The 27,024-nt window shown below is 34.0% G+C and overlaps 1 protein-coding gene across 1 annotated transcript in view; it reads left to right on the plus strand.

The window, feature by feature from the left end:
* LOC143229149 (protein Skeletor, isoforms B/C-like) overlaps positions 1-26,227 on the plus strand; it is a 49,512-nt gene extending 23,285 nt beyond the window's left edge. The window contains exons 12-18 of the mRNA XM_076461033.1: positions 2,055-2,178; positions 2,435-2,548; positions 6,515-6,695; positions 9,328-9,524; positions 22,907-22,967; positions 24,107-24,270; positions 25,938-26,227. Coding sequence (XP_076317148.1) covers positions 2,055-2,178; positions 2,435-2,548; positions 6,515-6,645 — 369 coding nt within the window. The 3' untranslated portion in view covers positions 6,646-6,695; positions 9,328-9,524; positions 22,907-22,967; positions 24,107-24,270; positions 25,938-26,227. The remainder of the gene's footprint in view (positions 1-2,054; positions 2,179-2,434; positions 2,549-6,514; positions 6,696-9,327; positions 9,525-22,906; positions 22,968-24,106; positions 24,271-25,937) is intronic.
* The last annotated feature ends 797 nt before the right edge of the window (positions 26,228-27,024 follow it).

Genomic DNA, 27,024 nt, shown 5'->3' on the forward strand with positions numbered 1-27,024 from the left:
AGTGCGAACCTTGTATTTTTTCTTTGCTCTCATATAACACATGATTACATACGAATAGAGATTTAAATGGCTCAGTTTTTAAATGATATATTTTTAAACATCAAATTTAAACGAGTATACACTTATAATTATGATTTTCAATGTTTTTAATTAAGAACGTGTCATATTCATATCATAGTAATCGCTTTTATTATGTTTGCAGGGTACTGTTAGTTCTTCCATCAATAATAAATAAAATGTTGTATTTCTCATAAATTAGCATTAAATTGCTAAACATCTGATCATGCAAATACCGGAACAGCTAATTTATCTAAATCATGGCATAATTTTAATATCTCTGAGGTGTGTTAAATGATCAGTGGCTTATCTGATTGGAAGTGCTATCGAAACTCTGATTTTATGAAGTTATTAGTAGCGATTCTGTATTAATATATAAGCTTAGAGCATTTTGATATTTGTGTTACATAGAGTTGGTTCCTAAAATATTATGGAGGAATCGCCTGGTTTTATTCAACGTTAAATATAGGTTTACGAATTTGAATAATGGTATGGGAAGACATTACCCAACGCAGCCTATTATTTACCTTTAGATAATTTTGAATCCCCGTCGTACCAAACATGCTCGCCCTTTCAGCCGTGGGGACGTTATAATGTTTCGGTCAATCCCACTATTCGTTGGTAAAAGAGTAGCCCAAGAGTTGGCAGTGGGTGGTGATGACTAGCTGCTTTCCCTCTAGTCTTACACTGCAAAATTAGGGACGGCTAGCGCAGATAGCCCTCGTGTTGCTTTGCGTGAAATTAAAAAAAACAACTAAAAACTTTTAGATAATTCCAAACCCAACATGGCCCAACTCATGTAGCAAGATATGATGGACCGTGGTTCAGTTGGACGTCACTATAACGCAACACGTGATGAACATTCAAAAATTAATAAAGCGTTATTTTGAATCTACCCTCATAACGTATGCTTTGAAAAATGGAAACGTCATTGTTACAGTTTTTTAGACGTTTTTAAATGTAAATATTTAAAAAAAAGAGAAAACTGCTTGATAGTCGGGACTGGCACTGGAAGGGAAAATGCCACATTAGGTAAAAACTATTGTATATATATATTGCTCACCGTATACACAATTGGATTGTTCAGTATAAATGTATCTGTAAAGTTAGTACTTTCTATAGAGGGTAGTTATTGAAGCAGTAGAAATGGAAGGGTTTATAAAACAAGAGTTAAAAAATGAATTGTAGCAATAATATCATGTGGTATTGTGCGAACTGAAGCGGATAAACCAGGAAGAAAATGTACAATATGTAAAGAAAAGGGAGAATCGAGAAAACGTGTATAAAATAGTAAAGGATTGAAGAAACTTCTAGATGAAACAGAAGTGATTAAAGTTAGAAAAACACGTGGAGATTTTTTAGTTTGATAAGCGTTGTAAGAAAAAGTACATCCCGGTCGCGCCAAACATGCTTGCCCTTTCAGTCGTGGGTGCGTTATAATGTTACGGTCAATCCCACTATTCGTTGGTAAAAGAGTAGCCCAATGGCGGTGGGTGGTGATGACTAGCTGCCTTCCCTCTAGTCTTACACTGCTAAATTAGGGACGGCTAGCACAGATAGCCCTCGAGTAGCTGTGTGCGAAATTCCAAAACAAACAAACAAACAAGTAAGAAAAACTAAACACTGAATATATACATTAACACAAAACAATTATGTTTGTCAATTATGTTGTAGAAAAAGAAAAAGTGAATAATTTAAATGCATTTTTAAAGTTTGTATGTTCAATTCGATTGATTATGAAAATCGCAAGCTTTGTTTCAAAAGAATACCCTTTCGAAAAGGCCAGAAACCCTAGTAATTTCAATGAATCTTTACACTGAGGGACGCGAGTTATCTGTCCAATATACCTCTTCCTTAACAGTTACGTTTTTAGTATGATTATAATACCTTATAAGAAACTAAATGAGTTGTAAATTATTTATCAAAACTGTTTTAACCATTTAAAGAATTTGATATTTTTTGTTTTGCTTCTTTGCTGATCAAAATCTTTACTTTAGTGTACGGGAACTAGTGGTGTTTGTCCTGACGTAAGACTTACTGGTAAAGAAGATGCCGTCCTTATAACGTGGCAACGAGTAAACGGGATTCTTAAAGTAGCTTATAAAAGGCTACTAAAAACAGGTACATTCTATATACGTTGTATAACAAATACGTTATAACTGAAAAAAACTTTGACGTTCTTTTCCTGCAAACAGAGGTGATAGATGAACCTCGTTTAAATACAACAATATTAGTAAGTTCTTCAGAAGGTTTTACTTTTTTGAGATAATTTGAATTGTATCTATATGTAATATATACTTCATATCTGTAGTTGAAATGAAAAATAAAGATTTAGAAATTAATGTTATTACTAGTAACAACATGTTTTATATATCAGGAGACACTCGGGATCAAGAAATACCCTCCTCAGGTGGAATGACAATAGTAGCAGCTATTGGAAACCTTAACTCTCAGAAGGAAGCAGCCTACCATAGTCGTGCTTACTTGGAAGGTAAATAAAAATTTGGTTTTGTATCAATAGTGGTGTCAGGTTTTCATATGTAGTCTGCTTAATAACTGCTCTAAGTCTAATGATGTATGCTACGTTAGCAAAATTACTGGAGAACCACTTCTTGAGAAGATTTTTGTAATACCACTGGATACAGTTTTTGTTTAAATCACAGGCTGAGCTCTCTAACTAACTGTGGCAGGGTACATCTAGAGGAAAACATTTGATTATTATCGTAGGAATGAGACAGCCACAATACTCCAATTACCTACAACTGTTACAAATCAAGCATGCCACATGGTGTCATCTGGGGATGTATGTTAGGCTTAACAAGACCGTTGGACGAAAACAAACGGCTGGATAACTCTAGGGCAACTGTAAATAGCTGCTCTAATATAAATCGTATGTAGCAGTGCATTATAGGATGAACATGTAACGTCAGTTATGATAGGTTCTTTTCTAGCTGGGGATGTATTAACTATCCAGTTACTTTTAGTATTATAATGTTTATTTGGCCCTAGAGAAGTCCTTTTGGAAAAATTGAGGCTAATTATAGATTATTACGTCAAATAATATCTTGTTTGTTTAAGAATAAGTTCGATTACTGCCCCACAATCTGTATTTCTGAGACTAAAATACGTTTGTTTATTTCTTTTTTTATGTTTATTTTCTCGCTAAACTAATTAATCAATAAGACAGTTGACTTTAAACTGATCATAGAAAATTCTGCTTCAGGTGGTATCTCATGCAAAAACCTTGCAATCACGAGCTGTGATACGAAAGTTCAAGTACATAGTCACCTGACTTTAGCGGATCTAACACTTGTGATCTAGTACACGTGAAGAAAAAGTGATGAGGACTAAAGTGAAGTTGAATAAAAAACAAATGGTTTACGTTTTATGTTATTAGAGAAAAGCGCACAAAGACAGGTCGTATTGTGAAAATGATTGTTGCGTTGTATTTGAAAGTAAAATAAATTGATTAAAATTGAATGAAACTGACTACAGTTAAAAGGTAAAAAAATAAGCTATATTTTAAAATTGACCAAAACTCGAAAGCGTTGGTGATTTAAGAAAAAAACAATAACACGAGTCACATACAGTAAATGTAAAGATTCAAACACTGTTTTATTTGTGCATCTGTTGAAATTCGAACAAAGCCACGGAGGTGTATCTGCTCTGGCCGTCCAAAATTTTAAAGTGGTGGATTAAAGTGAAGCCACTTAGTCAACGCTACCCGTTGTCAACTCTTTTACTAATGAATAGTGAGATTAACCACCACAATATGACACTTCCAGATGAAAGATGAACATGTTCGGTGATGGATTTCGACCCCATGATCCGTAGATTGCTATGTAAATGGTCAACATTAATACTAGGTGTCTGTTTATTTTTATTAGGTACTTTTGCTCCCTAACAGTTCATATTTGAGAACGCTAAACTGCAGACACTACACAGAATGCTTATTAAGTAGCTGTGTGATAAAGCTAATGTTCACCCATTCATTCATTTTACTACTCTCCTTGAATACCACCATCTCCTTCCCCATTTGTTCGTTTTTGAATTTCGTGCAAAGCTATATAGGGCTGTCTGCGCTAGCCATCCCTGATTTAGCAGAGAGAAAGTAGCTAGCCATCACCATCCACTGCCAACTATTGGACTACTCTTTTACCAACGAATAGTGGGATTTACTATCACATTATAACGTTTTCACGCCTGAAAGGGCATGCATGTTTGGTGTGATGGTGATTCGAACCCGTGACACTTAGAATGCGAGCCTAGCGCCCTAACCACTTGGACATGTCAGGCTGTCATTCCTAATCTAACTTTTAGTTATAATATATTATATTCAATTTTGCATAGTTATATGTTTGACACGTACCCATAAACTTTAAAATTTTAAATACATTTTGCCTTAAATTTGAAGCTGCTCAAAAAGTATATGCTGTAAATAGTTTTTTTCATTGTAACTTTTTAAGTAACTATTTAAGAAGTTAGTTTTTGTTAAACGTGAAATGTCTTTTAACTCTATTAAATTGAATGAGAGGTAATTCTCAATAGCTGCAGCTCTTGAAATTTTTTAAGATGGGATTAAAATAAATTAATACATGGGATCCTTTTGTCCTGTTTATTAGCTATATTTTTGTGCCCTAGCAATACCAAGTGCAGGGCATGCACATATCTGATTTGATTTTATTATTTATCAGGATCTCCACCAATCTACCCTTAAAGTGAAATAATTTTAAACAAAATTATATTAAATTAGTCTTTGAGGCATTGAACATTGTCAAATACAGCAATCGAAAAGGTTTGATCTTCCGAGTCCAAAACTGTAATTAAATCTCAAATCGGTCAGCAGATGACGGAGCTATGAGTTAAAACTTTGTAGTTGAAGAACAATAACAACAAAAAACAAACTCAGAACCATTTTTTGAGCTGCCATGCTGTGGCTAAACGTTCGTGATTTGTTGTAAGCCCAAATAACATGAAAAGTGTCCAAGAACAAAATGAAGATAGGGTTGTTGTTATTTTATGTTCTCACGATACCGCCCAACCACATTTCTTTAATTTCCTATAATGTAACATGTAATTGGAAGTTTTAGGGCACAATTCCAGTAATTCGTTAAAAGTGAGAATTATTATACTTAGTAACATCTCTTTTAAAAATATCACATTTACTGTACATTTTCTTTATGAACTATAATTAGGAATAACATGTTATTTTCTTTCTTCTATGCTAGATATAAGCACACCGTAATTGATAATTGATGATGAATATTCATTATAAATTATTTATTTCTATGGCAGAGAGTTTGCAACACAAGTATAAAATACAGATGCAAATTTTTAATAACTTTCTGCAGTTAATACCACATCTGCATTTTACTCAATGGGTGTTACAACACTAGTGTCAAGTTTGAAAAAGTGCTTTGTTCCTAATGGGGACAATGTAAAGAAGTGATGCTCTCAACTTTAACATCAGAGTTGCATGTTTATTGTTTGAGTGTCCATAGCCTTAACTTAATTATTTCAGACTTATTTTCTAGATATTTATAGCTTTAACTTAATTATTTCAGGTTTATTGTCTAGATATCCAGAGCCCCCAAATCGGTGCTTTAGATTGGTCTGAATGTCGAAAGCCCCAATATCATAACTTTGGACTTGTTATCTAGGTTTCCACATTCTCAACATCATTATTTCAGTATATTTTCTGGATGATCAACAGCCTAAACATTGTTTTAGGTTTGTTTGTTTGTTTTGATGTACACAGCAACAATATTGTGTCAGGATTGTTTGTCTGAATGCATGCAGCCACAATATTGTTTAGGGTTTGTTGGTTGTAGTTCGACATGATGGCCTACAGGAAATAAAATTTTGTCTTTCAAAATGCCTTTTGTATGCAGAGAAAGATCAGTATTTCATAAACTTTATTGCTTGCTTCTAAATTGTTGACGTCTTTAGCCTGCTAAATTTATATTTACCACATGAAACATTAAACCGCTTGATAAAAGAGTCACCTAAATAACATCAAATTCCCAATTACACGAATAACTACAAGGTGTCTAAAAAAGTTTGGAAACATAGCTGGTGAAGTTTTTCTGTCAAAGCATGAGAAGGTCGAGTTAATGCTGTCAATCTAAACTTGTTTCAAATTACAAGGACAGCACATGGAAAGTATTATGTAGATTTCATTGAAATACCTAACAATCTTTTAAAGAAATTTAATGTTGTTTATCAGTTATGTTTTAATTTTGTTAAGCACAAAGTTAAGCTACATAATAGAATATCTTGTGTCTTTCATGATTATTGAAACCCAGTGTTTTAGTTTTATAAGTCTTGAGACTTACTGCTGAGCACTGGGGACCTTATCATTTATATATAAACATATTTTATGTTCTAAAAGACACATAACACAAAAAAGTCACATAACGAAAGAGAAAACTAACTTAAAACAATTTCATTCTTGCAGATACTATTCGAATTGACTTTGGTCGGAATCCAGTTTCCAAATGTTCACTGCTAGAGGGTAAAATGGATGAAGACAAGAAGGATTTGACACCATGGAAGGCAGCAAAAAATCTCTGGAATAACAGAGTTTAGAGCACAGATTGGTCCTTCTGGAGGTGCCAAAGGTTATACTGCAATCACAGGTTAAAACAATTTAGCTATGGTATTTAGCTTAATTAAGTGTACCATAGGAAACAAGTCATAATATCTATTTAATAAAGAGAATAACCTGATGAATGACCTATACAACTGTAACAATATAACATATATATATTAAGTATTGGATGTAGCATGTAAATTGTAAGGAAAAATATATACTAATTTATCCAGTGAAAATGAACTGTGCCGGAGTATTACTAATTATCAGGATATCCTGGAACTTAAAGGGTGCCGCCTAATGCTGATTGGCTTTCTCGGGTGATGACGTTGGTTAAACGATGACGTCACACTGTCCCACACCAAAGATATTATATCATAATTCCATGAAGTGGCACCAGAGAGAGATACTGTCTTAAGAAGAGTGAAATAGGCTAAAGTAACTAGCTGCTACAAATGAGATTGAACCAACAAAAAATTATCATACTTTGACAACTAGAGAAATCTAAAGTGTGACTTTCAAACAATTGAAGTGCAATGTTGATAACTTACTAAAACAATGAAGAAATATGTGTCTGGCCAGGACTTGAAACTGATGTTAATGAATAGTCTAATACTACAAAATACAGTATCTGTCTGTCTCTAGGTCACGCACTGATGTCATAGCAACTTATTATGTAATTTAAGTAGTTTTGTTTGCTGTTCTTAGAAGCGAGTAGTTCAGGATTGATTGAAAAGTAGATATACTTGGACTAAAATTCACAAAAAATTGCAACATTAGGAAAACAGAAAGTCACCGCTGTGCCACTGGGGGGCAGCATACTTAGTGGTAGCAAAATTATTTACTAATGAATTTATTAATCATTTGTTAAAATTAGAAATAAGAATGAAGGCAGAATTATATACATAAATAGTAAGCTCAAACAACATGTTTTATTCCAAACATTATAACTAGTGGAACATGTATTATATATGCGTATATATACTTATAAAATGAACTAATAAAATTGTATGTTAAATTACTGTATATTATTTAAATACTTATGTTATCATGAAACTTCCATTCTTTTCACAATGATATCTGTAATAAATGATATGTTATAAAAATAACATGTAAAAGCCAAAAATATTCTATAGTACATTAAATGTTTACTAAATCAGAAAACAAATGACACACAGTTGTCTATACTAACTGTTTTGTTCAATATTTACAAAAAAACAAAATATTGGGTATGACAAAACTCTTTCAGGACAGATAATTGTAAAAGTATGTGATGAAAATTATTGGCTATGCTGTATATGTGATAAAATTGACATACATAATACACTATTTTACGGCCCAGCATGGCCAAGTGGTTAAGGCACTTGACTTTTCATATGAGGTTCACAGATTCAAATCCCCATCACACCAAACATGCTCGACATTTTAATTGTGATGGTTATAATGTGAGGGTAAATTCCACTATTCATTGGTAATAAAGTAGCCCAAGAGTTGGCGGTGGGTGGTGATGACTAATTGTTTTCCCTCTAGTCTTACACTGCTAAATGAGGTACGGCTAGAGCAGATAGCTCTCGTGTAGCTTTCGCAAAATTCAAAACAAACCAAACCACTATGCTACAATAGATTCTCGTTATAATAATGGTATTGCTTGTAACATTTTATTACATGTAATTAAATATAAACATCGGTGACATAATAACATGTTAAAACACAATGAGGTACTTTAAAATGAGATCAATCTCCTATTGAACTTTATATTTAAAGATACACCATCTGCCTGTAGAACATTAGTGACACCATCCACAATTTGTAAAACACATGTTATATCTCTAGCAATGCTTTCTCTGGAAGTATACAAAAGGTTGAAACTGACATCATACTACAAACAGTGGAATAAACAAAGGTGAAGACGTGTATATTGGAAATTTTCAGCAACAATCAACGACAGTTTGTTCAACGTTGAAGAAAACAACGCTATCATGATTAATGTAAAACATTTACAGAAACGTGATGGAAAATTAGTACAAGTTTTGAACTGCACCTCAGCCAGGAATGTCTTTAATAGAAATAAAAGTGACTGCACTGTGACTACTGCTGGCGTGTACAGGCAGGGTTCTCCTCATCGCTATTCCATCAACAAAAGGATAATAGAGCAGGGATTCATAATCTCGCAAGAAAATTATGCCAGTGGTACATAAGGTGTGATATCTAATGGTAAGGTGTGGCAATGGAACACTCACAACAATGGCTTAGCCTTGAAAACTTTCGTTATAATCATTATTGAGTCATGAGCACCTATATAAAAATTGAGAAAGGCAAAGGTGACCATAGAACTTAACTGTTGTATGAAAAGTAATAAGACGAATATAGAACATTTTGAACAATGTTTTAGGAGCGTACGTTAACTGTACGGCAGTATATAAACAAGGTGTAACATTATGTGTAAAGCAAAGGATTTACACACAAAGTCCTAGCACATTGTATAGCTTGTTTGTTTGTACCCTTAATTCGTTGTTTGTTAATCCTGTGTTTGTATCACCTGTGTCTCCATAATTATTTCCAATATTGTGTATATTATATATGAATACTTCAAAGTAGAGATAAGAATGATTTTTTATATGTTACAGTTAAATAATATGTAAATGTCTGATCAATAAACAAAACATTTGGTTGTATAGGTGTCCAGTCATGGGGAATAGCTTGGTGGATCAATGGACTTTTGATACCAGAAATAACGGTAGAACGGTATAAAAATTATACTTTTATAATTGAAGGTGGTAATGATCCATCCAACACCGCAAAATACCACCCACTATATATCACTAACAACCCAGAGGGTGGAGGGAGCCAAGTCGTGGATCAGCTTAATTCATCTGTAAGTGATGATTTGAAAAAACTATTTACCACAGAGTTGTTTAAGTAGAATTTAGAACATGTTAGTGACTAGTTCAGTGACTAGTGGTGTTCGATTTAAAATTTAAGAAATTTTAATTTTCATTGTATCTCCATGTTAAGTAAAGATTTTATCCAACAGGTAAAACAATTGTACTTATGTGTTCAAGTGTTTTAAATTACATCCACGAACTAAGGCGTTTATATCATCGGACAGAGATGATGAAACTTACCAGTTAAAGTATTTATATATTCACAAGTAAATGTTAAAATTTATTCACAAGAACGTAGGTGGGTATCTTTAGGTGAGTATATTTTCAAACTTATATTATTATAGTAGCTACGGGTTAAGGGAAACACGAGAAGGTGTCATATCAACGATTTTTACGTTATTAAGTGCATGAGTCTACTAAATTACTATATATATAAACTAATATATTAAATTGTTGTGATAAAATAATTACATCCATAAGATACCGCGACAAAAGTACAAGTTAAGAGACTTAGGTTATTATGTATAAAATTCAAGTGATCAGATTTATGAGTTAAAGTAACGAAAGTAGTAACCTGAAGTTTAACGTGACGTGGTAGTTTGTTTGTTTGTTTTTGAATTTCGCGCAAAGCTACACGAGGGCTATCTGCGCTAGCTGTCCCTAATTTAGCACTGTAAGGCTGGAGGGAAGGCAGCTAGTCAGTCATCACTACCTACTGCCAACTCTTGGGCTACTCTTTTACCAACGAATAGTGGGATTGCGCCATTAAGAGTTCATTCAGATACAGAGAAGAAATTAGAAGCTGCTGAAATGTGGTTCCTTAGAAGGATGCTAAAAATATCATGGACTGAAAGAAAAACAAATGTGGAAGTCATGGAACTGGCAGGATACAAAAGGTCCCTCATGAAAACTATAAGAAAAAGACAAATGGAATTTCTAGGACACATCTGTAGGAAGAATGGGATGGAGAAACAGATGCTATGTGGAAAAATAGAAGGGAGGAAAAGCAGAGGGTGTCAAAGAACTAAATATATCGACAGCCTCAATAACTATGTCACCAAGAACTCAATGAGCAACATCGAGTTGATAAGGAGGATTGACAACAGAGAAGTCTGGCATGCCATGGTCGTCGATGTCTGCCGCAGATTTGACACATGAAGAAGAAGAAGTGGGATTGATCATAACATTATAACGTCCTCACGACTGAAAGGATGAGCGTGTTTAGGGTGACGGGGATTCGAACTCGTGACCCTCGGATTACGAGTCGGGTGCCTTAACCACGTGGTCATGCCGGGCCGACATGGTAGTTAAAGCACTCGAATCGCAATCTGCAGGCCACGGTTTCGAACGAATCTTCGTCACACCGAATATTCTTACTCTTTCATTCGTGGGAGTGTCATAATGTGAGGTCAATCCTATTATTCGTTGAAAAAAAGGAGTAGTCCAAAAGTTTGGCGGTGGGTGGGATTTACTAGCTGTCTTCCGTCTCGTTTATCACTGCTAAATTACGAACAGCTAGCGCAGAGAGTCATTGTGTTTCTTTGCACGAAATTCAGAACAAAACTAACCAATATGCTGGCATCTGAAGGCCAATCAGTGGGGTATCCTTTGAGGCGGGTTGGGAGTGAGGTTACGTGACGTCATAGTTCCATATCGTGGCATCATTAGGCGGATAGTTTCATTAAGAGTGGATATTTCTGAATGTTTTGCTAGTAACAGGTAGTCTCAAAGTGTGTTACTATAGGTGGGGATGGGATCATCACCATACACTGGTTAACATTCAATCTACATAGTAAAGTGTTTTTCAAGTTATTTTAAAATGATTAAAGTATATATATATGTGTGTATATGTGTGCATCATGTTACAAAAACAAATTTCTCTTTAGTTCTTAACCTGATATTAATTTCTGCATTATCATCAGTATCAACTTTTTACTTTATGGTTTTACTTCAATAATAAACAATAATTTAAATAAGTAACGCTTTTAAGGATTACAGTCTGACTATTTGGATAGAGCACTTCAAGGTTTATATTAGTTTAATTTACAAACTACATTGAGGCCTGTTTTCAAATTAATTTAAATGTTCAAACTCTAGATATATTACTTTACTGTAATAAGTAAAGTTTCACTTTATGATTTGCACCTATGACTGTACATACACTATATTAATTTACAGTCTACTTATTTTGTGGTTCTGGTTATGTTTGAACATTTAAATATTTTCGTCTGAGTCGTATTAACTAAAAGTAATGTAATGTGTTTGAATGGATAATAGGCAGTACGAATGTATTGAGTTACACAACCCTAGTGTTATTGTTAGTATGTAAAATTCACTTTCTATTTATTACAATTTGAATATTTGTATAGCATATTTCATGAGTATCTTTATAATAATTTAATGAACAATTGACTTAAACAACAGTTTACCATCTTACCTTAGAACACCCAAACTCTAGAATATGTCACATAAAAGTATTTTAACTAAAACTGTACATCCAAACAAAAACTGGTAATTTGATTGTATATTCAACTTATAACTAAAACAAACAAACAAAATGAGTGAAATTTAAGATTTCATTTTGTTGTGTTTTATTACACATGTAGTTTGCTTCAATGTTTACAAACATATCAGTTTAATTTGCAGTGTATATAGAGAACTATTTCTTATATTGCCTCCAAATATTCAAACTGTAGATATATATCATATGCAACACATAAACTTACTACCTTAAGTAACTGACATATACTGCAGTTTGACTTTACGTATAAATGTACAATTAAATAATCTTCGAAAAACTGTTTTCATATTAACAAAAAGTGCCTAAACTAGAGATACAGTTTAATATCATTTATATAAATTCAAACTAATGTTACATGTTAAAATGAAAAATATGCAATATGTCTGCACTTCATGCCTGTTTTAATCCTTATGTCTCCTTTTATCTTCTAGGTTATTAAAATCTATATGAATTATCTGATTCAACTAAATATCATAACACAGGTATTACAATTGCTCAGAATGTTTTTCAAAATGAGTAATTAACTGTATAACAAATTCAGCTACTTGTGTAAACCTTTCAAGTACAGATTTTCTCTTATATAATTTAAGTGAAATAACTAGTAATGCTTACTAGTTTGACACATCCAGTAGGATGTCAACAGTTCTATAATATTCTATATAACATTCACTTTGAGATGCATAGTGCTAGAATTCCACTCTGTATAAACGTTCTTAAAGTGATACTAGCAATGTCACATATCACCGTGGAAAGTTCCAAGAATAGTTACAACATAATAATCAGTCTTTCTGTATAATAGTAATAGGAAATCACTTGTCTAACAAAAGATTTTCGTTCGCTCTGTAAGACCATAACAATTTTATTTAGTATCAGTTTAGTGCACAATACACTGTTTAACAATATAAAGTATCATCAGAACAAAATGATTTTATTCTTGATGACGAGAAACCCACTTGAAATAAAAATGTATCTCAGAATGGCTGGTATGGGTATTAACACTTTTACTGATAAGGTGAAAACAATGTTTTGATCTTCCTAGGTCATCTTCAGGTTAAGAAAAAAAAGTTTTAATAACCTTACCAACTGTTATGAGATACAAAATGATATTATACACACTATACATTAAGAGTTAACTTTAGCCTAACCAGTTAATGGATATGTCAATGAGTTTTGACTTTAGTGCTAATACTTCAAGCTTATGTATTATATTAACATAGCATAATTGTAGAAGTAAATGATCATTTTGTGATTCTTATGGTTGTCATGTAAAGTAATATGTTTGTAAAGATTGGTTACCATATATGTTTGACTTGTTTAGAAAGGCATTTTTATACATTTCACACTTACTTGTTATATTAGAATATATACTGTAGCTCCTTCATGGAACATTGTGTGAAAATATTGATAATTCTTGAAATTATTACAAGTTGCATTCATTATGATACATTTATATATGTCATGTCACTTTATGTGATTATTATTATGTAATTATTTATATTTACATTCTTGACAAGTGAGTGACTCAAAAGGTTTTGACAAATGTGATTATTGACATATTTAGTGTATCCTGTGAGGTATATGTTTTACAACTTCATATTAGTGTTCAGCATATAACTATTACTCAAAGATCAGTTGAAATATGGGTCAATCTCTTATGTTAAACTTAAGAGACTGGAAAAGGAAAAACATCTACATCAACAAGTCTTGTTAAAAGTAATGAATTAAAATACAAACCTAGTGCCTAGTTTGTATTGAACGTATCTATAACTTTTACTTTACATGATTCAGACAGTAATATTTAACGTTTGAGCATTTTATCTCTAAAAAATGGGATGAAACCATTCATTTCAGGACTACATGAACTGAAAAGTAAAAGTGTATGGATATGAGCATGATCCAGATGATAATTATCTAGAGTTTGGATGCTTTAGATCAGGGGTGTGCAACAGGCGGCCCGCGGGCCACAACCCGGCCCGCCAAGCCATTTAGTGTGGCCCTAGTTGTTGTAATCTAACCATGTGGCCTGATCTGTAATCCAACGCAAATGGAATATTTTTAAAAGCATCGATCCTACGGGATTCCCAGGCTTCGACTCGACAAACTTCTAAAATTATCTTTGCTAGAGAGGAGCAGGCCGAATTCGATTGGTCGGCCTCCTTAGGGCATGAATAGGTGACGTGCACTAGCATTATTGTCTACGACTCGACGTCATGTCCTGAACCTCGCCTTCGCCCGCTGGCGACAATTTTCCCTAACCTCTGCTGTCCGTCATTCATTATTGGTGAAAATTTTATTACCTTTTACAGTTACTACAAGAGATTGAAGGTAAATTGATTATTATTTAGCATATTGTTGTGACTTTACTGAATTTATTAAAATTTTTGCTTTCAGATGCATCTGATTCTATGTACAGTGTGACCTCGTTATTCGCGGGGGTTACGTTCTTTACCCTCCCGCGAATAGCGAAAACCACGAATATTGGATGCAGTTTTAAAACGTATATGTATGCGATTATATACTATATGAAATGCTTCCCAAACACTAATGATACTTATACTCATTGATGCAGTAATAATGTAGCAATATTGCATACTGTTATGTATTTCACTAAATTGTACCGTGCGTTACCGGGCTGTGCTTTGCCGTTTGCGTTGTTGGGGAAGCTGAGGCAGTCAGCCAATAGCAGTCCAATCTTGTTTGGTGAAGACGACAATTGATAAAAACGGCTTGATTGAGTAAATACAACAGAAATCTCCTCGAAAAGCCCTTTCAGTCTCTGTGACCTACAAAAACGCAGTTCGCGCATAACCCGCGAATAGGCGAGGTCACACTGTATTTTGCTATTCTCAATTAATTTAAGTACCGGAAGGCTATGATCGGGATGCCAATTTAGAAACATGTGTTTCTGTCCATAAGAGGTTCCATGTGTAAATAAATTCTGTTTTTTTCTACTTTGCTATTTTTGTGAGAATAATTTTTGTTTTGATTTCAGGGCTAGTAAAATGTCAGCAGTTAAGAAACGAAAAATTGATGATGAGGGAAGGTTATTCAACAGTGAATGGTGCACAAAATATCTTGTTGTCCCACATAATCAAGGTGTTGTCTGCCTCGTCTGTCAAACTACAATTGCAGTCATGAAAGAGTACAATATTAAGCGACATTACGCAACTAAGCACTCCTCCCAGTTTGATGAAATTGTTGGTCAGGCACGAAAGGACAAAATTGAACATTTAAAACATCCATTGAAAAGCAACAAGGTGTTTTACCACTTTCAAGAAAAATTCAGAACTGGTGACAAAACTGAGTTTTAAGCTTTGTGAATGTATGGCAGAAAAGGGAAAGCCTTTCAGTGATGGAGAATTTATTAAAATTGTTTAACAATATTCACAGAATATGCATGTCCAGAGAAAAATATTTGGTGGAGCAAACTAGCCTTTCCCGCTTTACTGTCTCACGCAGGACAAAAGATCTTTCAGAGGACATCAAAGAAACTTTGAAAGAGAGATTGAATTCGTGTGAAGCTTTCAGTCTGGCTTTGGATGAAAGCACTGATATCAATGACACATCCCAACTTGTCATTTTCATCAGAGCTGTTACTGCAGGCTTTGATGTTTTCGAAGAGTTTTAGATATGGCAAGCCTTTCCTCCACAACCACAGGACAGGATATTTGTGAACAAGTGCTTAAGGTTGTAGAAAAGTTTGAACTGAATCCTTATAAATTATGTGGTGTTACAACAGATGGTGCTCCTTCCATGACAGGTAGGACAAATGGATTCACCAAGAAATTTCTAACTGCAATTGGAGCACAAGACGTAGTTGTAAGCCATTGCATTATTCACCAAGAGAGCTTGTGCACCAAAGTTCTGGATTTTGCAGAAGTCATGAAAAATGTCGTCCAATGCGTAAATTATATTCGAACACGAGGATTAAATCATCGACAATTTAAAACTTTTTAGATGAGCTGGACAGTGAGTATTCAGATGTTTTGTACTTCTCTGCTGTACGTTGGCTTAGTAGAGCTGCTACTTTGAAGAGATTCTGGAATCTGCGAGAGGAGATTAAGTTCTTCATGGAGAGCAAACGTCAGAATGTGGACTTCTTGAGCAATGAGAACTGGCTGAATGACTTAGCATTCCTCACAGACATTACACAGCATCTGTCTGATTTAAACTTAAAACTACAAGGGAAAAGTCAACTTGTGAATAAGTTGTTTGAGCATATTTGTGCTTTTGAGAAGAAATTGGAACTTTTCCAGGTTCAGTTGAGAAGAGCCATATTGACCCATTTTACATGTCTTGCAACCAGGAAACTGGAATTTCCTAATCTGGATTGCACCAAATATGGAACCAGTGTACAAAAGCTGCGTGATGAGTTTGCAAACAGATTTCCAGATTTCAGACAAACTGAAATTAGATTGAAATTGTTCGCTCAACCTTTTGATTTGGCAGTGGAAGACAGTCCTGATGATTGCCAAATGGAACTCATTGAACTGCAGGCTGACATGGACACTAAAAGGAAATTCTCTGAAAACAGTTTGCTAGACTTTTTACAAACTCTGTGTACGTGAAAAGTTTCCCAATTTGTCCCGTCATGCACAAAGAATTGCCTCCCTTTTTGGTAGCACCTACTGCTGTGAGCAATTTTTCTCCAAAATGAAGCTCATCAAAACCAAATGTAGAAGTCAGCTGACTGATGAACATTTGACCAGTCAGTTAAGAGTGGCAACCACTTCTGTCAAAGCTGATATTGACAAGCTCTGCAAGGACTCTAAATTTCAAGTGTCGCACTAAAATGATCACTCATGCAAAAATATAAAATATTATTGCTTGCATTTTGAGAATTTTTTTTAATTTATTGTGCATGTACACGAATAAGCTTGTTTTTTAAGTGGCCCCGCTTGATTGATGAAGTTGGTTATATGGCCCACCGACGAAAAATGTTGCACACCCCTGCTTTAGATTAATGTGAAAAAGGTTGTTTTGTTTTTTTAGAATTATGTATTTCTGAAATAAAGTTTTGTATGTGTAATCATATATGTAATTTATAAATCCAAATTGTACTGTATTACAGTTAGTTAATGTTTGTTTGTTTTCGAATTTTGCACAAAGCTACTCGAGGGCTATCTGCACTAGCCGTCCCTAATTTAGCAGTGTAAGACTAGAGGGAAGGCAGCTAGTCATCACCACCCACCGCCAACTCTTGGGCTACTCTTTTACCAACAAATAGTGGGATTGACCGTCACATTATAAAGCCCCCCCCCACGGCTGAAAAGGCGAGCATGTTTGGTGAGACGGGAATGTAAATCCTCAACCCTCAGATTACGAGTCGCACGCATTAACTCACCTGGCCATACTGAGCCAGTTAGTTAATATGGTGTATTATATTTATGTAAGATTTGAATATTTTACAAATAAAGCAACATGAAATTATTTGCTTCAGAATTACATATACAGTAAATTAATTTAGTGTGTGAATCTGACTATATTCACAGAATACATATCCAGAGTATGAATGCTTTATAATAAAATAAAAAAATAATTTTTTTAATAAAAAAAATGGATTCTTTTATCTGTAGATTGTAAATTAATCTAGTATGTAAATCTGACTATATACACAAGATAAATATCCAGAGTTTGAATTATTTATATTAATAAGACAAATGGGTCATTTTACCTTTTTTTGTTGAGTGTTGCTAGATATTTCAATCGGCCTGTTAATTTTGATATCTATGTATCCTCTTTGTAATATGGTTAGCTTTAGAACATTGGTGTGTTTTCTGGAATTTGTTTCACCTGAACATATTTTCTTTAAGTTGTTTGGTTTTAGTTTTAAGTGTAATAAGATGTTTGGTATTAGTTTTACGTGTAATAAGTTGTTTGGTTTTAGTGTGGATTGAATGGCACCTCTTACAATGAGCATACTGTGGTCTGTCAGTAGTTTTTCTTACAAATCTGTGGGTAATATTCCATATTTTAAAAAGATAGTGACATCAAGAAAGTTAATTTGGATATGGGAGTAATTGAGGGCAAATTTGATTGTTTTATGAAAGGTAATGGCATAAGAAATAAAGTGTTTAAGAAATTCAGAACTGGCTATAAAAATTAGAAACATGGCACCTATGCAACGTTTCTATGAGTGAAGTTGTAAAAGCTGGCTTTCAGTGTGGTTCCTGAATATATTGGTATAGTCATGAGTTGTTTTTGTACTCTTTGTGATACCTTTAACTTGAAGGTAATATTCCTTATTGAATTCAAAACTATTTAGAGATAAGACAAAGCTGACAAGGTCAGCTACTCTTTGAGACTATGATTGGTTAGAAAGGATTAGGACAGATTTTAGAATTCAAAGTTCTTCATCGTTTGGAATATTAGAATAAAGGGAAGAAACATTCATCATGCACATAAAGCTGATAGGCAGCAAATGTCTGTTGGAATTGGTTTCTTCTACGATATTAAGAAAGTGAATCGTGTCTTTTATCTAGGAAGGGAATACTTTTACGTGGTGTTCAACAAAAGCAGACAGCTTCTTAGTAACCATGTTTATGTTAGAAATTATAGTTTGGCCTGGATTATTAGGTTTATGTATTTTTGGTAAGATACGGAAGCTACCTGGTCAACCCTGCTTGATTATTACTCAACCTAAGCTACGCTGCCACTCTCTTAACATGCCAAGCTACTCTGTAACATATAAATAGAATCATATTCTCTTCACATACATTAAAAATACCCGTTATAATAGGAGCACATGACTAGGCTTACTGCAACAAATGGCATTAGATCCTTGAAAAATATCCCACTATAGAGCTCCTGAACATTACTAAGAACTTCTGTCAAAATTCCAGTAATATTCTAAATAAAGTATTATTTTACTATTATTACCTTTACAATCACTCCTCGAAACAAGAACTTCACAAACTTAAAAAGATAACTGATATATTATTTTTTTAAAACGGATAAAACCAGTCTGTTACCAGTAACACCAATTATAAAACCACTTCTAACAACAATTTTTTCAATCATCTCTTTGTGATAAAGATATCACCATAACATCAAGTACTCTACCAGAAACTGTTATTTGGCTTTTTTATGGTGCAAAAAAACTACTAAAACCTTTCTTTCTCATAATGAACATCAGAAAAAAAGTCTAAAAATACTTTATTCTTTACTAGAAATGAACCATTTCAAATTGAACCACCTGTAAAAAAATGGTGACCTCAAAATAGTACAAGTGATGGTGAACTCTAACTACATGGCTCTAACATAATTTATCTTTCAAACATAGCTATTTTAGATTCAGAACTTAGTCTCTTTAGTAGAAGTCTCAACTTCTGTTAAAAAAATAACTTCATTAATGAACCCAAGCTTCTTTCTGACATTCACAAATTATTTCGGAAACTTTGTGAATTTTTTTCATAATAAATTTCACCCTACTGACAATAAATCTACGCTGATTTCCAAAGAAAAGTCTTCTTGGACACTTCCGCTGAACAGAGAACCACATTTAGAGAATGACATAATACAAACTTAAAATTTTAAACAGTGTTATAATAATCTAAACTAGAGTGAGAGAACTACTCTAAAAGATCTTAAATCAAACAACAATATAATAAAACCAACAAATGCAGGGTGTATCATCAGTCTGAAGAAAGATACAGTTTCTGTATCTCAGAAACTAATCATCAAGTTGAGGACACTAATTTATACAGTAAGTTCAAACAGGAACCTACAACTCAGTTTACTAAAACCATCAGAGATAAACTTAAATAGCTCATTCAGAACAAGAAAGTTGAAACCCAGACAGGCTTCTTTACGTATATTTTATCTTTTGCCGTAAATACACAAGCCTAATGATTCTGGCTGACCCATAATTTCTGACAGAAACATTGTTACTGAGAAGCTGTCTGCTTTTGTCGACTACCACATAAAAATTATTGTTTGTACCTTTCCTTCTTATATACAAGACACTCCTCACTTTCTTAATATCGTAAAGGAAGTCTATACCAACGGACACTTTATCCTTAAAGAAGACAGGTCCACCATTTGAAAGCGGTCAGGTTATAGGGTCCCGCGACCCTCGAATTACGAGTCGCACGCCTTACGAGCTAGGCCATGCCAGGCCATCGTCAATTTTAGTATCACCATTTATTGTAAAATAAATTTATATGTATATGTGTATAGGTATATATTCCCTTTGTAACCTACACTAGGTTTTCTAGAACTTATTTTTTAAGTATTTTGTCCTGGTCATGTACGCACATGCTGTTTGTTGTGATGACAACCCTTACTGCACGATCAATTTTTCTAAATGATTTACACATTATACGCTAACAAAGATATCCTGTCAAAATTGACAATCTTATGTGTTAGTTGGGTGTTTATGTAAAATGTATTAAATATATATCTATTATGATAATAACACATAATTTTATGTATATACGTATATGCGCGCGTTTCATTTTAATGGATGTAAACAAAAAGATATATATCAGGTCATCCTTTAAGTAATGTCCAATTTTAGGTTCAGAAAAAGAGAAGGGATTTCAAACGCTTTTAATGTTATTTGATAAATAATGTATGTTCCATTATTATTAATTACTTTTTGCTAATGATTCTGAATGACACTTCTATAAAATTCTTGGGGTTTGGAGGATAAGAATGTAGGGAGGGTAGTTTTGACATCTTCATGTGTTGCAAGCTGTTTTCCATCAAGATAGTTCTGCAAACTTCGGAGTAGATGATAATCAGATGGGCCAAAGTCTGTAGAATAAGGAAGTTTTTTCCCAGTCTAGGTCTTCAATCTTTGCAGATGTGATCCTTGCTGTATGGGGGGCGTGTATTATCCTGGTGTAAAACAACACCTTTATAATTGATCAAAGCAGGCCTCTTTTCTTTCTGTGTAATAGAAGTTTGGTGTAATCGTTATATTGAGGGGCAGCAACTTAAAGTGGATCACACCAATAATATCCCACCAAACGCTTAACAAGACTTTTCTAGGGTGGAGGTCCATTTTGGACTGTGCTTTAGCCAGTTTACCTTCACTGAGATATTGTCTGCGGCATTTAACATTTTTATAATATATCTATTTTTCATATGCAGTCACTAACCTGTCCAAAAAAGGTGAGAAACGTTCACGAGAGTGCAAATATCCACTCTTGCTCTAAGGCTGGCTTCTGTCAAATCATGGGGGCCCATTTTCCAAGTTTGACATCTTTCAAAGTCGTTGCAACTGATGGTGAACCATTAAATGGATTGAATTAACCTTCTGTGCTAGTTCTTTAACTGTTACAGCACAATCTTCATCAAGTGCAGTCAAAAGCAAGTCATCATTAAACTCAACGGAACAACATGAACGTAGCGCATCACTTAAGCTGTAGTGACCTGATCTGAACTTCTGAAACCACCTTCAACATTTTCTTTCATTAAGAGACTCTGCACCATAAACACCTTGAATATTTCGTTTTCTGCTGCACTGTTGCCAGGCCTGGCATGGCCGAGCGCGTAAGGCGTGCGACTCGTAATCCGAGGGTCGCGGGTTTGCGCCCGCGTCGCGCTAAACATGCTCGCCCTCCCAGCCGTGGGGGTGTATAATGTGACGGTCAATCCCACTATTCGTTGGTAAAAGAGTAGCCCAAGAGTTGGCGGTGGGTGGTGATGACTAGCTGCCTTCCTTCTAGTCTTACACTGCTAAATTAGGGACGGCTAGCACATATAGCTCTCGAGTAGCTTTGTGCGAAATTCCAAAACAAACAAACAAACAAATGCACTGTTGCCTTTTTTAAACTCATAAAATATTATATGCCTAATGTGTTCCTCAGACACATCCATCTTCATAAGGGTTTATTTGATTAATGATCTGAAAAAGTGGAGTTTGGTTAGTTTCTTTTATTTGTCTGAACATTTTTATACACGTCCTGCTACATATTTTCGTCATTAAATCCTTTTACAAAGACAGAAATGATGATGCATTTTCTGTATTAAATTTTCGGACATTACTCTTTGGATGGCCTGATAAATATACTTTAGTAGACATTTTATATAAAAACATATTGCAAGTTTATCAAAGTTTGTAAAAATAACTAATCTTAGGTCGTAGGATAATTTTATAAATTTATTTATTGATTGTTTGTTTTGTTTTGAATTTCGCGCAAAGCTACACCAGAGCTATCTGCACTAGCCGTCCCTAATTTAGCAGTGTAAGACTAGAGGGAAGGCAGATAGTCATTACTACCCACCGCCAACCCTTGGGCTACTCTTTTGCCAACGAATAGTAGGATTCACCGTCACTTTATAACGTCTCCATGGCTGAAAGGGCTAGTATGTTTGGTATGATGGGAATTCGAACCTGCGCCCCTCAGATTACGAGTCGAGTGCCTTAACCATCTGGCCATGCCAAGCCTTTACTGATTGTATTAAGTACAGTAACGTTTAGAACTAACTAAACTAAATAGAAAAAACGTACACAAGTTATAGCGTTAGACTACTATCAGGTCTACGTCAAATGGAGTTATAAATTCCGGTGTCGGCGATTAGAATGGTTTGTATGATTGTAGAAATCATACATTTAAAGAAGTACTTTTGCAATAAAGATACTAATTGAACCATATATGGTTTGCGACTCTCTGCTAGCTATATATATATATATATGGAAGTATTTATAAATTATTTGATGCAGAACGAATGTAAAAACTCATCTTGCTTTCTTTGCATACATGTACGTCCAACTAGACCAGGTTAAACTATGTTGCTTGCATGTGAACTGTCTTGAATTATATCTGGGTTTGTTATACTTATCTGTTCAATATTAAATAAAGGTTTATCATTTACAAGTAATTATCAATTTTCAACTTACAGAACCACAAGATCTATGCTGGAGTAGTAAAGGGTGATATTCAAAAGTTTGTTGCAGTCGGCGGTAAGAAAATTATTCTTTTCTTTCTTTACCTTAAGATGTGTAAACTCGTAATTTATGAAAGGTTATCTTAGGACATTCAAAGTTGTTTCTCTTGTGTGTAATTATAAACAATGCTAAAATGCCCCTAAAAACTGCAAAACGTAAAATTTTAAACTAAAAATTTGTACGTATTTCCCTTTGAATCCATTGAGCATTCTAACCAAATTTAGTGAAGGTACATTTAAATGACGAGAAGCAGTGGTAAAAAACGCAAAAGCGCCCATGAAAACCGCAAAATGTACAACTGAAAATTTGTGTGTTCCCCACATGGATCTAATGAATCTACATACCAATTTTGTTGAAGATCCATCAATACTCTGCAAAGTAGCTATATGGATAGACAACAGACAATATTATTACATTTATAGAGATCCCACAAAAGGTTTTTGGGCACTCTACCAAGCCGTTTCTCTTGTAGGCTTTCAAAAGAATAATAATATTTATTTCAAACTGGTCATTTTGAGCAGATTTTCTTTTCCTTGTAAGTATAACGTGCATGTCTTTTATCAGATTTGTTATGTTTACAGCTCTAACATTCAATAGCAAAGGTTTTAAAGTGCTGTTTAAAATAATTCTTCAGTGTTAAAGGTGCTTTTGGCCCGTACGTTCTACAATGATTTTGTGCAATTCTTTGTGATTTCTATTATGAAAACTATTGTGATTCATAAAACTCTTTAAAAATAAATGAAAATATACGTGAAAAATAAACTAATTTAAATTGAATGAAGTAATAAAAACAGGTCTTATGTGCATAGTATTGTTGTTAGCTTATGAGACTGGCGGTCCAATGGCTTCAGCCTCAACATCATGCTATCAAAAGCGCTTTGCACTTTTAGCTGTTAACGCATTATAAGAATGACAGTTAATGCTGGTATTCGGCAAAGGGTAGTCATGTCAGGTGGCAGTTATCTTGGCCTGATACCTTCCTTCATAATTAAAGACATCTATACAGTATAGAACCAAAAAGATTTAGCCTGAGGTGTTATTGAAATGATAAAACAAGATGTTGGTAAAGTAAAGTTAAGTTGTTTTTGTTATACCTTGTCCCATTGCCTTCAGTTCAGTTTTTTGATGGTCAAGCATTTTTTTTTCTGCTATAGTTGGAAGGCTCTGTGAATGGAGACACAAAACAGTTGACATGGCAGCAGAGTCAAGTACATTTCTGGATTACAAGCAGACTTTGAATATATTCTGTGATAGCGGCGAACCTGGAGAATTCATTTGGACTCCTGACATAAACACTCCAGATCTCGTTTACTATCAGGTATTTAGCTGAAACTTTCTTTCTTTCACCGTACTGTATAGTGTCTTTCTCTTATGAAGAACTTTCCGACTTTTCGTCACTATTAAACTTTCAGAGGTTTTGGTGTGTATCACAAACGCAATAATTGAAAAATGGTAGAACTCCATTTTGTGAACCATTTTGACATTCAAAACAGGAGATTAAGAATGATAGTGTCTTGAACGCTTAAGAGACAAAACTCCGTTATGTGTAATAAAATTTACACAAAACGTAAAATTCGTTTGAAAATTGAAACTGGCTTTAAGAAAAATGAATTTACTTTAGATATAGAGCTATGGTATAGAGGTTAAATATATTATATTAATATAATTTTAAAGCCTCACTTAGATTTCACAGCCGTTCGTTCTCTATCTGATGGCGGTACACGATAGCCCTACACAGTAGTTTCTGTAGCAGAAGGCTCCATCACAAGACTGCCATGTCAAAAGCATATCACTCTTCAGTTATGTATTCCATAAGTCATCTGTCAATCGAAGACAACGATTTTCCAGCACTTGTTTCAATAGTGTGATCACAGCATGGTCGCTGTGTCTGGCAACACGATCTGTATGTCTTCCCATGGTTTATTTGATGAATTTTACTGAATGTTACTCAAGGTATATCTGTGCTAGCTGCCTGTAATTTAGAAACTATGAGTTATAGGGAAAATAGCTAGTCAACACCACTCACTATAAACCCTTGGGTTGCTCTATCGAATAGTTTGGTTGACCATAACGTTATATTGCCTCTATTGTTTAAAGGGCGGGTATGTTAAGTAATGAGATTTCAATCTGCGACCCAAAATTTATGAATCAGTCTTTTTAACTACTAAGTCATGTCAGACCACATTCTTATGAAATAACATAACATCACTCTACAGCTGCTTGAAGTATGTCACTATCGAGAGAATATGTTATGGAAGTAGATTGTGTATCCGTGACTTGTGCATATTTCTAGATGGAATATTATTTCTGGAATTGTTGTGCAGAGTTGCTTGAGCTTCGAGAATGGTTTTTGTAACTGACCTGTAAAACTTTGCATTTGCTTACCACACCAGGAGTTCGCCTTGTTGCAGGTTTCTTTCTGGCTCCATCACTAAGTAACTACTAAACTAATAGAATATTACAAGTTATATGAGAATAGGTCCGGAAAGTGCTTAAGCATAGCTCATAATGTATTGACTAAGTGTATAGTTACAGTCGAAACTAACATATTTACTATAGTAAAAAAGAGCTGAGAGTAACGCAGTTAAAAATTGTGATATTGTAGTTGGATTGGCAATTTGAAATTGATTTTAAACAACTCGACAGAGAATCTAGTATTATCTAATACTTTGAAGCCTGCTTTAAAGCTTTACAATTCTGCTTATTCCTTATGTCCCTTTTGTATGTTTAAGTTATGAGAATGTTCCAGCTTCATTTTTAATCTTTTTTGTCTTAGTTTTAGTATTGGTGAACACTGGAATTAGCAAGATAGATGTAGACTAACTTATAAGGTTATTGGAGAGTTGGTAGTTTATTTTGCTTTGAATGAAACTGTTCATTACGTATAATTTTAAGAGTGAAATACTATTCCGTCAAGTTTAGTTCAGAATGTTTTTCATACGTCAGTGGAATCTTGCCTTAATAATGTTTACTTTTTCATTTCAGTGCTATACACACAAAAATTTAGGCTGGAAAATTCTCGTGACAGGTAACAGTGATCGTCTTCACCCATTCCTGTTCGTGAGTCTGGTGCTTGCCGCTGTGCTCATCAACTTTCAACTTGATATAAAATAACGGATCTTTGTTTCTCTCCTTCAGTTTTATGATTAAATATGATGTGGTACTTAAGCCTGTTATTCTTTTATTTTATAATATTTTGTTAAATGCGTGTATTTGATGAGCTACATTGGAAATGTGTCGTGAAAGTAAATTACAAAATAAAGTATTATGGTAAACATTTAAAGTTTCATTCGTACAGACTTCACTGAAACGAATGTCGAAAGGGCTTAGTAAAAGCTTGATGTACAAGACCTTTGTCGCTATGACCCTTATCTTCGTCTTGGATAACTAGAACGTCTGGAGCATATTATTTGTAGTTATCTGTCATGGTTAACCTAAGGCTACTTGCTGCCCTGAGAAAACAAATTAAAATGCTGTTCCTAACGAAACAGCAATCTCTATTATCATAGGTTAATATATATATAAATAAAAAAGGAAATTAACATTTTAAAGGAAAGATTGGATCCTTGACTGTTTGTGGAATTTCTATAAGAAGTATCGAAAACAAAATAATTGCTGCAATAAAAAGCACACAAACATGTAAGTCCCTATATTTAACTATATAGAACATAATGTTAACCACAGTAGGCATTGCAAATCGTTTTAAAATCCATGTGACTGGTATCATTTTACTTGTTTTTGTACATTTCATTGCAGCATTTACTTTGTTTTGCATACTTTTTTTAGCAGTTCTACGAAAAACCAAAGATCTTTAGTTTTCTTTATAATTTTAATTTTTTTCTATTATTTATTTGTTCTGTTTTATATGCTCATTGAATAGACACGACATCTATAAACTTTCAGTACAGCCATATCACTGACAGCTATAACTTTTACAATAATTAAAACTACAGTCGCAAATTTATTGAAGTTAATCCTTACTATGACCTATACATAACTGTATAAATCTGTCAAAGTAATAAATTGATGATTGTAATTTTAATTCTTGTAAGAGTTAGAGCTGTGAGTGATA

Source organism: Tachypleus tridentatus, chromosome 10 (genome assembly GCF_004210375.1).
Source record: "Tachypleus tridentatus isolate NWPU-2018 chromosome 10, ASM421037v1, whole genome shotgun sequence".
Lineage (NCBI taxonomy): Eukaryota > Metazoa > Arthropoda > Merostomata > Xiphosura > Limulidae > Tachypleus > Tachypleus tridentatus.